Consider the following 16,084-nt stretch of genomic DNA (forward strand, 5'->3'; position numbering starts at 1 on the left):
ATGACTGACTGTGTCAAAGGTTTATGTCAGGTCGATGAAAGTCGTTTGCATTTCGAATGCTGTTCCTGGTATATCTCTTGGATTTGACAAGATACAAACACCATAAATGTGGTCGTTCGTGATTTATTGAAGCCACAGTGACGCAACACTAGGAGCAAGTCACAACGTAACAATGTAAAAGACAGTTCAGTGGAGTTCTGGCGAGGATTCTACATCCTATTGACACCAAGGAGATGCGCAGATTGACGTTGCATAATTGACCTGTGCCTTCCGTACTTACAAGTGGATGATGAATGCATCCTTTTACTCCAAGGTACAGTTCTTTGAGTTCACATTGGCTGGAAGGGTTCAGTCAGTTCTAATGTCATTTTCGGGTTAGTAGACTTCTGCTGGTACAATATTTGTTTTGATTTCCACATGGGGACCTCAATCAATTGCCTCCTGACTAATTGATGATTGTAGACTGAGGATGCTGCTGCAGTGTTCTCCCAATCTTTGTAGTATCTGTTCTGTCTGGGAGCACTGTTTTATTGTCAGCACTCAGTATTTGAGATGTTACTGATGACTGCAGCCCATAGATTTTCTTCAAAGCATCATATAAATTATTAATGTTAATCTTGTATGCGCATGACTGAATCGCATCCGTTATGTTACTTAGCCAGGAGTTCTTCTGAAGCTCCCAGAGTTTGCATTGGACAATCCTGATGCTGTTAAAGGCTGCCTTTTTAGTTGATGATGTGCTGCCTTCAAAAAAGGCCTTGTGATGATTGTGTTTCTCATTTAGTAATCTCTATATGGTAGTATTGTTTTCATCACACCAATGTTGATGTTTACGTGTGGTGGGACCTAGAGTTTTGGATGCAGATAAATACACATTCTCTGTAGGAAGCCTTTTGTTCCTCAATATTCACGGAACTCACATCAGTTGTTTCTAGGTGACTGCACAATTTTCGACAAATGCATGTTTCACATTCTTCTGTTTCAGTTTTAGACATTGAGCTTTCAGGACACTTTTTGCTTTGTGGTCATCTGGATATTGAGCTTAGAGTCTATGAACTTGTGGTCAGTCCAGTATTTTGTACTTATCATGGGTCTCATCACTTTAAAATCCTACCTTTCTCCTCTCCTGAGGATGACTTAGTAAATAAGATGCCGGAGCTTGTAGCGTAGATGCATTCAGGACGTCCTCTTCCGGTTTGGCAGGCGGAAGGCTGTGTTGGTGATTAGGGAGTCATGTTCAGAGCATTTATTAGGAGGAGTCCGTTGTTTGGTGCATTTGCCAACGACATTTCTGACAGTGACACTAGGCCATGTATTCCGGTCTGTGTCAACTCTAGTATTGAAGTCACAGAGGATGATACATTTGTCTACCTTCAGTACTGCTCCTTTCCATGTCTTCGTAAAATATATCCATGAATTCATCTGGGTTGTTTATGGTGGGTTCATTTACGCTGATGCTAGCTGCATGTCTTTTATCGGACAGTGGGAGACCATTCGCATTAGTCAGCCATTCACACCCTTTGGGAGATTTGTAAGCTTGCTGAATACCCGTGATTTGATAGCAAACCCAATACGAGCTGCTGGCTGATCTTTTTCACTTTGGTCACTCCGGAAGAATGTTCAGCTGTTTTCTTCGGTGCGTTGTCATTCCTCAGCTTGGTACGTTTCACTCAGGAATGCTATCTGATTTTGAATCTGATCAGTCCTTCAACAACAAGAGCACTCTGCTAATGTACTATCCATTAGTGTGCGCATTTTCAAGGCACCGATGGTTAGTTTTGTCACTGTTCTCTTCGTGTTGGGATCCCCGTGAGCCGCAGTATACTGAGCATGGATGAGATGAAACATGTAATGTTAAGAGCACATTTTCTAGCTACATTCTCAGGCTCAGGAGGTGAGTAGGATGGTCCTACAAGGGGCCGCTTAGTCGCTCAATTTTCACTTCTGCTTCAGCACAGTGAAAAATGACCTTATGCCATGAGCCGCTTGTGTGCAGGTCTTCAGCTACAGCTCTAAGTGTATGCAAACCTGTTGCTTTGCCACTCACCCATCGCCATACGGCTTGAAGGTATCTGGTCGTGCAAAGTGGAATGATGCCATAAATTGCGCCCGACTAGGATTTAAAGGAGAGAAAGTTGCTCAGAAGACTCACAATCGCTCGTCCAGACCTGTCTGAATACAATGACACAGTAATGTCCCTTGCGCTCTCCACACAGCCCTTGTCTTCTGCCTTCGCAATCAGGAGGATGAGCATATCCGCTTGTCCGCCATTTCTGCCAGAGAGAAACTTCCCGAATTTGCTGTGTGTAGTTGTCTGATCTAAGTCCACAGTAAAAGGTAGGATCGTCTACTGATATTTACGGTAGCAGGCGTAGTCCGACCTGATCGCATGAAATGAGATCACACGCTATAATCATTATATTTATCTTAATTACCTCATAGTTTGCTACCTTTATAATCTCTGTGTAAAACAATATCTTGCCTTCGTGTCGCAAAAGTCAATTACATAACCAAAATCTTTATTACCCTCGGGTTCATATACGCAACATATGTGGTCATAACATTTCAAGCATGCATGTACATTCCCTGAGTAATACAAGGTTTTACATAGAACAGATAATTTTTCTCAGATTGGCAGCAAGATCACATCGGAATACGACAAAAACAAACTTACATTCCTTCATGCCGCTCCGCATGGATGGTCAGATAATTGGAAATAAAGGGGAAAATTATTATAAATGGATCACAACTTAATCTATAATTGGTGAACCATTGGTATATTTCTCTTCTTGAAAAGATGAGAAGAACATCTACATCGAGTAAGAAATTAACAAAATGTATCAACATTTTCAGAGAGTTTTCTTAAACTGCCATTTTCTCAGAACTCATTAATTCTTAAACCTTTAAAGTTAATCAACTACCACTATGAAAAGTGTTTGGGTAGTAATTGCTTTCTTTGTTGTCTCAAATAGTTACATTCAAGATGATAATAGAATTCGTCACCAACGCACAGTTTGGTTTCAGCAAGACATTTTAAAGATCAAGTTTGCTTATGCATTAATTACATTCAGACTAATTTAAGTTATTTTATAAACCACAGACTTTCAAAAAGCAGCTGCTATAACTTTTGTTTACAATAAGTTATTTATATATAGGATCGTCACTAGCAACTACATTAAAAAGGATATATCTTCCTTCGGTGCCGCTTTTGATTCACCCATTTTTGTCATGCTTGATATGTCGTTGTCATCCACATACACAAATTTTAACCTAGTTTGCTCTTGAAAATATATCACATGCTTTCATGAGTTTCAGTTTCTTGTAGTTGCACGTGGTTTTATTAGGTGCCCAGTTCGTGACTTAAGATTTAAGTGTGTTCCGGATCGTGAGTTAAGAATTTAAGTGTACTCCAGCTCGCGAGTTAAGATTTGTGTGATCCAGTTCGTGAGTTAAAATTTAAGCGTGCTGCTGTTGTTCGGAAGTTAAGAGTTAAGTGTGCTCAAGCTCGTGATTTAAGATTTTTGTGTTCAGTTCATGAGTTAAGATTTAAGTGTGCTGCAGTTGGTGAGTTCAGATTTAGGTGTACTCCATTTCGTGAGTTAAGATTTAAGCGTGCTCTTCATAGTCATTATGGTGACCATAATTTATCCATATGACTCAACGCGAGCACATTAGAAACTAAACATTATAATTAGTTCTAAGTAACAGAACTACATAGACAGCATCATTGCAATTGTAAAATCAATAGTTTATCAATTGCCACTATAACAATACATTTTTTAGCTTTTAAAACATCACTAAAAGTAGCGAAGATTCACATTTAGCTTTGTATTAACCCCTGACAATATAATTATAATGCTGAGGTTACTCGTCCTTAACATCAGTGCCCACCATGGTTTGAATAGATGGCCACTGTGGTTTGAATAGATGGCCACTGTGGTTTGAATAGAGGGCCACTGTGGTTTGAATACATGGCCACTGTGGTTCGAATAGATGGCCACTATGGTTTGAATAGATGGCCAGTGTGGTTTGAATAGATGGCCAGTGTGGTTTGAATAGATGGCCACTGTGGTTTGAATAGATGAACAGCAGGGTTTGAAGACAGCTATGCATGTGCACATATATATATTGTATAGATATTATTTCAAAACTAGTCTTAAATATTTTCTACTTTTGTCAATTGTTTTAATTGCTAACATTTTTAAATAATCGCTTCTTTAAGTGTCAGTTTATTAATTATGTTATACCTATTTATAATTTCACGAACGTCACAGAACAGACGAATGGAACGCCTATTATGGAGAAATTAGACACAACAAAGACAAAAATTAAGAGGATTTAATTAGATGACTATGATGAAATTTAACAAACATATTGCACAATAATATGTGAAAAATAAATAACTGCAGTTAAATCGTTCTTAAATATGTTTTTTTTTAAAGTTCTTAAGAGCACCTTTATGTTCAATGATACTCTCGCACTGAACAATTATTATTATAGGTAAGCCCTCCAATGGCGTATTCACTGCATAAATAAGCCCTCCAATGGCTCCTTCATTGTGTAGGTGCGCCTTCCTATATCGTCTCCACTGAATAGTGAATTATAGGGTACTTTTGACATGGAGTCCCGTGTCCCGACGTTCGTTGGACGTCCCGGCTTTATCCACCCTTGTGGCAGGATTCCCTGGCTAGAACAATCTTCCGTTAGCAGTCTCAGCCCGGCCTTATCTCCAGGGTTAGAAGGGGCTTAACCTGGCCACTCTAAATGTCCAGGTTTCCTTTGCCTTTTCATGCTTTTCCTGATCATGTTGTTTATCTCTCTGAATTTTCTAGCTCCTTTATGGTCTCTGTTTCCCTTTTTCAGTTCTCCTCTTTTGTCGCATAGTTAAGGACATATGTTGTGACCCAAAGTTTCTTTGTTCGACGATATATGCTAGTCACATCTGTGTTGAATGTGGTTGTTAAGGACTCGAGGTCTGTGTCTTGGTTGTCCAGAGTTATCAAAGGTGCAAATTTACTACCCATCATTGCTTAGAAGGCTTCTGCGACTTTTGGATCTTTCAATTTTTCTTGGTTGGTTAGGTTTTTCGATCATTTTTAAGTGGAGGCGAAACATTTTCATTAATAAATCATGATCACTTCTAATATCTACTCCTGGAAAAATTCGTGTTCTGGCAATATTAATTCCTGTGCAGAATCGATTTTTCACCAAGATGTAGTCACTTTGTTTGTGATGTTATCCATCTGGACTGTGTCAGGTCCATCTTCCAGATGCTTTGTAAGAGCCGAACCTGTTGGCTAGCACAAGATTGTTGTAGGCAGCAAACTCAAAGAGTCTGAGTCCTCTTTCGTTTGTCTTTGCACTGCAGAAGGGTCCACATGTGCTTTGCCAGTTTGTCTGTGAATCAACTCCCACATAGCATTCCAGTCTCCTTGTACAAACAGAATGCCCTTCTTGGGTGAGTTGTCAACGACATCTTGCATTTGGTTGTACAAATTCTCTAGTTCGTTGTCATCATAGTTAGATGTGGGTGCATAGGAGTGTATGATTGTGATGATGAAAGGAGTTGCCCTCAGGTGGATGGTAATGAGCCTGCTTGAGACTTTATTTATTATTATTATTATTATTATTATTATTATTATTATTATTAATTTTATTATTAGTAGTGATAGTATTGTCATTTTTATTATTACCATAATATATGGATAATTTTGTTATTGTTTTTATCAAACAATACTGCTTATGGCCTATACAGGTCTCCATACATGTTTTTAAGAACTGCTGTCAAAGTTGTTCAGAACTGGTTAGAATCCATTTTTTTCTGCAATAGTGTGTGCAGTAAAACAGCCCATGCTCAGTTTCTCCAAGTTTTATTCAAAATCCACTTCTCCTTGCAACTACATGAATTATTCAAAGTGTTTGAGTCATTTCATGTTCACCACATACATACTCCATATTGATATATACTTCATCAAAGTATGTGGGAAAATGGTATGGAATTGTTTTTACTATATGTTATTCTTTCACACACTCACTTGAAAATGTTGCATGCTATTTAAATGAAAGACATGCGACATCACTATTACCATAATCTTTTCTAGCCATTTCATCATCATCAGAGTACCATCCCACACCCATCTCTGTTGCATTGTGCATTATAAAATGCCCTTACGAGCATGATATTCACACCAAGCTCAGACCTATGTCGGAGACACTTCTAATAAATATATGGCATACAATTTGAAGACCTACACTAACGGAAATCCTAAATTACATAATTTTAGTTTTAAACCAATTAAATATACATAGAGAATTTTAGGACAGTATGCCTGATTAAAACACTGAACATGATTTGGAACACATGGCATGCGTCCAGTTGGGACAGAGAACTTTTTCTTTTTCCTATTCAGATAAGATCTGGTGCCATTAGTTTATAATATATTGTTGGTGGCAGTCAGGTCTGGTACTATGTAGGAAACTTCTGTTTGGAATCATGTACAGTACTGAATTCACATTCCTATATCTTACCGGAAGTTAAGTTTTCAAATCAAACTCTTTAATTTGAAATTAAAATAAAATATATTCTTTTATCATGATATCTTACCTTTCGAAACTACTGTTTTGGGGAAAACTACAACAATCAAAGTGCATTTACTGTTGTTGTGAAAGCAGTAACTTTTTGTTTTACGGAACATATTCTCAATTCAAACGTATGTAAAGGTCTGTGTGGCATGCTTATCCTGGACGGGAATATTTAAGTTGCTGAAACAGTTACAAGACTGTGCATAAGCGAGTTGGTGAAATGTTAATGCCACTAAAGTGACTTCTGACTTTTCTCTGGTCATTTAATTTGTCGTTTGCGTTAGACTCGCACATTCACCGGTCTTGATGTCCATTCGGTGCTTCTCGTTTTGCCAATCAGCACTATGACTTTCCTCGTATATTGTATCTTGCACTCGACATGGAACTTGAAGTTTCACCTTTACCTGTCTTGTCTTTTCTACTGTATTTTGTACTCGACAAGGAATTTAAAGTTCCATCAGCACTATACCTTGTCTTCTATGCGCCATCTTAAAGTCTTTGTGGAAGTTGAAGTTTCACCACGACTATGTCTTACCCTTTCTCCTGTATCTTGTCTTCATGGAAGTTGATGTTCTGTTAAGACAACATCTTGCTTTCAATACTGTGATTTTTACTCTACATCAAGTTAAAGTTGGACCATCGCTATATTTTGTCTTCTATATTGTATCTTGTACTCGACATAAAAGTTAAAGCTATAGTAGCCCCATATCTTGCTTTTTATACCCTGTTTTGTAGTTGATTTCCACCAGGGTGTTTTCAAATTTTTGCTGCTCTGCAGTCGTACAACGTGTTGCTTGTTTACCGATATTACTAGATTCTTGTACTCACACGTGGTTAATGCGACACTGATAAGATAAAAGACTTTGGAATTTTTAGGTCTGGACATCTGCAAAATTGCGACTGATTTTGTTACTTTTTTCATTACTTGTCGACCATGGTATTGCATTTTTATCTGCAGTCTTTTTCTTTTTCACTTTTTTAATGTTCAAGCCATCAACGTGATTGCCCTGACCGGTTGTGTTTCTTATATAAACATCTCACGGATTGGCTTTCTTTCATTTACGATTTTCTTTCTATACACCTTCTGTGAAAACGCTGTACTCGTACTTTTCTGAATTGTATTCTCGCAAACTTTCCTCCTGAATGACGGAGATGAACTTTGTATTGCTTTCCATAATATATGTTGTTCGTCTTTTATTTTCTAATAAACCTCCTTCTCTGCCCTGCCCTTTGAGGCAAGTATTTTCTTATCCATATGATATATTCTTTACTGATATTAATTGAATCCCAGAATTTCATGACTTCTGTTTTTCCAGTTTACTTCCATTGAAGCTTAGAGGCACGCGTGTATCGAGTCCAGATTCCATTTTCAGTCAGTGGTGACGATTTTATTGTCCGGACCGAAACATCTAATTCAGACCCATTTTGGCAACATATCTGTTAACAGTAGGTGAAAGTTTATTGAGTTTTTCCTTGACTAGGATCCAGACATTCCAGGCTCCACGAATGAGATAAAATTGTTTACTTTTGTATTGCATATCAATGTTATTCACACTGGATTCTCTCTTTATCAACAACGAAATCTGAATTAATCTTACTGATTAGCAGATAACCCATCTTTCTCCTCAACGTTGTTGTCAACAGCCCTTCTCTTCCGCTTCGAGTAGACCTTGTTTATCTAGATGATCAAAACACCAAATAAAGCGATCTAATGAGTGCAAGTTTAGCGGACATATATATTGATATCGTTTAGTCATCATCATCATCATCATCATCATCATCATTATTATTATTATTATTATTATTATTATTATTATTATTTCAGACACCAAGGAAAGATTATTGGTCGTTTTCTATTGATAACAAAGAATGGGGAACGTGCTTGACAAAGGTTTGTTTTCATTTTTTACTATTGATCCAATTGCACGCATATAACATCCCTGTCCTCACTTGCCAGAAAACGTGCACAGATAGGAACTACAAAGATGGATGGTTGGACAAATAAGTTGTAAACTAAATCAGTTATTAAATCGACTTGTTAAATTTGACCATTTAGTGACGGTTGTGTTTTCCAAATAATTGGCTAATTTTATTTTTCTTTCGAATTTAGTATTGCATTTATATATATATATATATATATATATATATATATATATATATATATATATATATATATATATAGATAAACACTGAATGTGTTGCTTAGTTAACATTTTGGTGTATATGTCTAGTTTTGTGTCTGCCTTTACGAGGCTTCAATATTGGCCCATTAACCCACAATTCCTTTCCTTATAGCCATACCGGAAGATGAAGCACAGCTAAACCTCGTGCCAACACCAACTGGATGTGCCTACTGTTCAGATAAAGTTCGATTGGTTTCCTTCAAGCAACTAAAACCCGGAGATCATATTTGTCAAGGCGGACGATCATTTATGCGATACCTTGGCAGAAACCAGAAGTATTTATACACACACCATTCTATTGTCAAAGACGTGATTTGTGTGAACGGAACCGACCACAGTGCTGTTGTGACTTTGATACATTACTACACCACTCCATATGATATGAATCTGAAGATTCGAGAAACAAGCGAAACACGAGATCTTAGATTGGACGAAATATATACAGTTCGATACAGGTATCCCAGATTTCAGCCAAATCAGGTACTGGATCGCGCTCAAAAGGCATTGGAACATGATCCTGAATATTCTCTGCCTTTCCTTAATTGTGAACATTTTTGTACATGGTGCATTACGGGAGAAGAACTTAGTTGTCAGGTTGAAAGAGCTAAGGAGATAATGAAAAATATAGTTGACTCTATGCTTGGAGCTGGGTCAAAGATTGCGAAACTTATCATGCAGTTTGTTGGTATCACAGCAGATGATGTTGTAAACGCAGTGGAAAATGTCGGCAGTCATACACTTAGAATGAATAAAGTGGCTACCGCAATTACAGGAGTGGCTCTAATTGTATACTTAATAAGAAACATTGTAAAACATACAATATTACACAATAAGTTTAAGAAACGTCAAATATGCAAAAGTTGTTACAACTTTGAAGTTAGAAGCAGTTGGTACTCTTTCATCCTCTTTTGCGTTCCAGCGATTGCTAGCATTCTAGCTGGCCTCTACATGTTTGGTGGTCCATTAGCTGGAATACTCGTGCCACTTTCTATCCTGTCGCTCGCCATAGTGTGGGGAAGCAACAAAGTTTATAAAACTGCTACATCTCCATTCAGAGGGGAAAAAACACGAATGCAGGATATATGGGACTTTCAAGAGGGAGACGTCATTCAGTATCGATACTGGAATATGCTACATGAAGCAATTGTTTCGTCGGTGGATTATCGTATTGGCTGCAAACTTGGGAAGGTTCATGTGATTCACTATGGCCTACAGTCGCTGTTTTCAAAGAGAGAAATTATGGAGGAGGAGCTTGAAATTGACTTGAATAAAATGGAAATTTTCAAGCTAGACTATTCTAGATACACAGTACATCCGCCTGAGGAGGTAGTTAGAAGAGCGAGGCAGAGAGTTGGAGAAAGAAAATTTGGAGTCTTGACCAATCGTTCATGTCATTTTTGCCATTGGGCCAAAGTAAATGAGAGCTTTGATGCCGTCTCAACCCTTGACCATGGTAAATACCCGTCATTTGATTTAGCGGATCTTCCACATAAGATTTCCACAGATCAATCAGCCAACCGTCTTCCTTCAACACCATTGATCGACAAAACCTGGATCAAGATAAAATCGGATGTCAAGGCCGGTGATCCGATACAGTTTAGGTATCATGGACACTGGCACAATGGGGTTTGTACAGAAGTTCACTCCACTGATACTGCAAGAAAGTTGACAACCAAAGTCGTCCATTATGCATACCAAGGACCATTTGATATCCCAGAAGTGAAAGAGGAGATCTTCAGTTTTGACCTGTCAGTCGAAAATGTGTACATTTTTCATTATCATTCTGCCCACCGATACAGTAGGACGAAAATTATAGACCGCGCCCGGAAGAAAATTGGAGAAAAAAAGTACAGCATGTTACATAGAAATTCGGGCCATTTGGTAGAGGAAATAACATTGAAAGATAAGGAGCAAGTCATCAACAACCCATCTGAATTAGGCGAAGGCGACATCGTATCCTTTCTGTACTGGGGTATACGTCATCGAGCTATACTAGTGTCCATAGTGAAAATCCCCAGTGATAAGAATTGTTGGATAAATGTGATCCACTATGCTGCAAGTAGTTTATTGGCCAAACGGACAGTGGTTGAAGAGAACCTCTCTATCGATTTGGCAGGAAATAATCTTCGTAAAGTCAATTTTCAGGAATATTTTACCTATCCAGGATATATTGTTGTCGAAAGAGCACGGAAGAGATTGGGTGAACAAAAATTTCACCCAATCTCCAACAACTCAAGCCATCTGGCACACTGGGCAAAGGTTGATACCCAGAGTAAAGATATTCACTTTGTTTTGAGGGGAACAGAAATGAGCCTTCTTCTAGACTGCCCAGATGAAAACCAGAACCAAACGTCGATTCAGCAGGCTGCTCAAATTGTATCCTTAAGTAATATCACTGGAAAAGAAAAGGGGCCAATGTATATGGAACCGGTTAGATCGTGGGATGAATTCATTCCGGGACACATCGTGGAGTTCAAATACTACTGCATCTGGCACCAAGGTATCTTGACAGAAGTCAACCCCAGGCATGAGAAAATTAAGGTCGTTCATTATGGAACAAAACATATTTTCGCCAACAGAACAATCTTGGAAGACGAGAGGAAAGTGAACCTAAATAAGGAGAGCTTTTATATCTATCATCCAGATCCAGAATACGCGTACCCACCAGAAGAAGTGATGAAACGTGCAAAGAGCAGAGTTGGAGAGCAGAAATGGGGACCAGGCAACAGGTCCTATGACTTTTGCAGAGCATGTGTTCTTAGAGAAAAAAGTGAAAACTGACTTCTTTATATATATATATATATATATATATATATATATATATATATATATATATATATATATATATATATATATATATATTACCAAATGTGTAATAATTTCAAGTCCCATTTCTGAGATTTGTGTGTCACCGATATTTGCAGCTAATTTAAATTGTAGTTGATTTAATACAACAGCCTGTAATTTTTGTACTGGCACTCTTTTGTGATATGTCGCATACGTGCCTTCCTCGTACTTTACTGCTTGCTGATTAATATCAGGTTGTCAAAGAACTAAATCTGTATTATTAAAAAGAATGTATGATTCAGGACGGGGTAAAGTTGGTTGTGCTTGGATACGCTTTTCTCATTTAAAAACTGCATATTTATTTTCGATTGGGCGGTTTTCTGTCTTATCATGACACTACACTGACCAAAGTGATGCAATTTTCCAAGACGATGATGAATTTCAAACTGATTCTGTGTCACAACTTAATCCATCGTGAGATTTGTCCTTTGTGTTATTGAAAGCTATAACTACTTCAGCGGGCGGTGATCTAACTTGATCAAGAACCACCCTCCATGAAGATAATGCTTGAAATTTTTCCCAAAGAATAAGACCGGCTTGAACTCTTTGTAATGGTGCACTTACTTTTTTCAGCTTTTGAAGACACATGTTGAATTACACACCTCGAACGACAAACTCGTAACCGTAAACATTGTTCATTTGTGTATGCCCTTTTCGACCGACCCTCAGGTTTCATATATATTTGCTGATATCAGTTCACGAGTTCAAATGTATACTGATATGTTAATCCTGGAAACGAGTTACCCCCCCCCCCCACCTCCTCCCAAAACTTTTTAAACGATCGTTCTAAAACACTAATGGGTACGAATGAGTGTTGATCACTGTGTCGAGTGTTACAGAGTTGTAACTACAAAGCATTGTACAATTGCTTGTGATTCTTTTAATTTTAATACGGCAACAGTTTGTCATACAGGTATGTTACAATAATTATTTGGTACCCAAATTTCGTTCACAAGGACAGTTACAATATCCTTCGCTAAATTATGAAGTTGTTAACTGAATATGTTAACACGATTTTTTAAAAACGTACCTGACTTTCACCATTTGATCAAATAGAATTCGAACCTTTTGGTTTTTTTAAAAAAATTGGATGATAGTTAATTTCAGCTATATCAAGTGGTCAAAGGAAACATCGGGTTGATTATATTCAATATTTAAGAATAAAATATATTTTTGTAAGGGCTGGTTTGATCACCAGGTAAATGATTAATAAACGGAACTATTAAATACAACAATATATACCCTTTACAGTGCAAGATGGGTATGCGTAGCAATTTTGAAACGTGGGCGCGCGTTATTTATTTTGCAAGGAAAATATTAAAAATACAACGTCTTTGCTAAATATTCTTCCGGTTATGCAGCAGTTTATATAAAGTTTAGAAGGCGAATTTAATAAACATATTCTCATGATTTCAGCAGATATTGCTCCGTGCCATTTTTGTTTATTCTTTCTTACTGCACTAACGAATCCTTAATTAAAGTGTATATCAGTGTGGTCATGAAGACGTATTTTGCAGATTTAATGAAACATTAGTCATTGTTCTAAAAGTATCTAATAATCGCCATTTAAAGATAGGTTTAGTCGAATTCTAGAAAATTATACTCATTACTGAAATATGTACTTTAACTAGATACTAAAAGTCAGTAACTGTACAAAATCTTTACTGAATTATAATATATTTCAGCTTTAATAGGTAACATAAATAACTGACTTTTATTTCAGCTTTGATATGTAAAATAAATAATATCTGGTTAGGTAGGCGAGATATGGTAGTACTCAGGACATGTGCTGCGTTGTGTTTGCAAACTAAATACAGAGTAATTGTACATGAACTGTAAATGCAAACTAATACAAAAATGATATAAAGTATCTTAGTGTATAGTCAATCTCTGTGCCTTGCCATATTCTGCCTACCTGATTATATCTTAGTGTATAGTTCAATCTCTGTGACTTGCTATATTCTGCCTACCAGATTATATCTTAGTGAATAGTCAATATCTATGACTTGCCATATTCTGCCTACCTGATTATATCTTAGTGTAGTCTATCTCTGTGACTTGCCATATTATGTCTACCTATTTATTATGCGTGCTATTCAATGACAAAAGAACACTTTTTAAAAATAAAATTCAAGTGACCGCAAGGAAACTTTACAATGTTGTAAGACTTGACGAAAGTAAGCTTAAATTAATATGAAATTTTGTTAACCAATGTTGTAAGATTAGACACATTTAACCTTAATTATAAAAAGTTGTTAAGCTAAGGTAGAAATTAACTTTAGACAACCTTAAAACAATCATTTGCTTTTACATTTGAAACGAACTATAACCAAACTAAAAGTAAATATTCGAAGTACATTTTACAAGATAAACAAAAGTTTTAGCTAAACAAATGTTTAACTTTATACAACACCAAGTACCAAAAGATCGAAAGAAAAGGAAAACAGAAGATGAAGGACAGCATGGCCAAATTAAGCTAAAAAAAAGAAAGAGTGGAAAGAACTAAAAAGAAAGCTCATACTTGAATAGAATTTATGGAGAGATGTCCTTTGTCTATGATTGTGATATTTATCGTTTTTCTTAATTATGTAATTTAAGGTCAGTAATGTAATTTATAGATCAGTAATGTAATTTATAGATCATTAATGTAATTTATAGATCAGTAATGTAATTTATAGATCAGTAATGTAATTTAAGGTCACTAATGTAATTTATAGATCAGTAATGTAATTTAAGGTCAGTAATGTAATTTATAGATCAGTAATGTAATTTATAGATCATTTATGTAATTTATAGATCAGTAATGTAATTTATAGATCAGTAATGTAATTTATGGTCAGTAATGTAATTTATAGATCGATTTAAACTAAATCTAAAATTGCTACTGTTTGCTTTTAACTTTCATCAGTTATAAAATAAAATATCTGAAAAAATAACGTCGAATTCTCCACATAAAATAATCCAGGCATGATTACTACAGATAAGTTAGAAGAAAAAAAAGAAATGTATAAATCTCAAATACTTGTAATGAATGTAACATTTGTCTAGCAACAGTAATAGCATGGTGAAACGAATTGTAATATTATACTGCCTGTGTCGGAGAGAAAGCTTTTGTATGCAAAGATAGACACTTACTTGTATTGCTGTGGATTAGTTATTTTTAAATAGTTGTTAATATATTAATCTATGTTAAGATGCTTTTAAAATTGTCTTTTTATTTCCTGAATTAGAAGCATTTTTGGATCTCTTTGGACATGCTGCAAGAATCACTTTTGTTTCTTTCTTCCTGGCTGGATTATTTGTCTGATATCTTAGACTTTAATCTTAAATTGAGTACTAATATCTGGCTACTCTGTTGCAATATCTGACTCCATATAATAATAGAGAAAATCCAGTTTCCCACTAAACATTGATAATATATCGATATTTTCCTATGTAATGTTACAAAATTCTTTAACTTTTTCTTCCTCCAACTCCTTCTGTATTTTACATTCTGTTGTTTGTGTACAGTCTGGAATAAAACATACATACATTTTTCTCGAGCTCTATTTTGTCTTCCACAATGTCGGATATATACTACTGATTGTATCTCCTGTTGTTAAAGTATAATAGCTTATGGTGTAAATCTTTTCCATCTATATTTATCAGTGTATCTGTACGTTATAAATCTTTTTCGTCTATATTTATCAGGGTATCCCTGTACGTTATAAATATGTGAGTGTTGTGGCATGAATTAAAAATTGTACTGATACTTAGAGATCGTACACTGTATATTTGAACAAATTGAATACCAACATATTTGTGTTTCCAACTAAATAAAAGATCGCATTATATTCATTTGACACTGGAATAAAGTAACTGCTTGCTCTAGTTTTACGAAAACAGACAGAAAATATACTAAATAATATACTGTCTGGTGGTTTATCATAACGATTTTTTTGTATTTGGAGACTATTAGAACCATAGTGTTCTTTATTAAATGTACCACTAATTTATCATCGTTATGTTCTCCGAAATGTAAACACAACGTTTGCCGATTAAGAACTTGATTTAAATTCTCTGTTTCTGGTCTCCAGTTTGTTTTCTGCCTTTGTATCAAATAACATATACCATCGTACGATGAAGACAATTGAAGATGACATTTTACTAATCAGTCTGGTTGAGTGTGTTTTACTCTGAAGATAATTATATTGTTACTAGCTTTTTATTGATTTTTTTTATAGCTTTTTCTTACTACTGATCCATAAAGCTACGTTAGTTATGTCACAGACAGTTCAGTGTACACATTGGCCTGATCACCCATTCACGCAATATTTGAAACCAAACTGGTCTCTGATGTTAAGGTCTCCTTGGAACTTGAAGGACGAACAACACTACATTTTTAAGAAGAGACCTGGCCTTAATTACAGCTTGGAATATTCTGGAAATGATTTTGATTGGAAAACGATTCCCATCTTGGTTCTTAAATTGTT

General features: G+C 36.1%; 1 protein-coding gene across 2 annotated transcripts in view; it reads left to right on the top strand.

Moving 5' to 3' along the window:
* LOC149804522 (uncharacterized) overlaps positions 1-15,672 on the top strand; it is a 77,162-nt gene extending 61,490 nt beyond the window's left edge. For both annotated transcript variants that reach the window (XM_089941066.1, XM_089941057.1), the window contains 2 exons: positions 8,408-8,473; positions 8,878-15,672. In XM_089941066.1, the coding sequence (XP_089797192.1) occupies positions 8,452-8,473; positions 8,878-11,546 (2,691 nt within the window). In that variant the 5' untranslated portion in view covers positions 8,408-8,451 and the 3' untranslated portion in view covers positions 11,547-15,672. The remainder of the gene's footprint in view (positions 1-8,407; positions 8,474-8,877) is intronic.
* Positions 15,673-16,084: the final 412 nt, after the last annotated feature.

The sequence above is a fragment of the Sinohyriopsis cumingii genome, chromosome 2, assembly GCF_028554795.1.
Source record: "Sinohyriopsis cumingii isolate HCF-2022 chromosome 2, ASM2855479v2, whole genome shotgun sequence".
In the NCBI taxonomy this organism is placed as follows: domain Eukaryota; kingdom Metazoa; phylum Mollusca; class Bivalvia; order Unionida; family Unionidae; genus Sinohyriopsis; species Sinohyriopsis cumingii.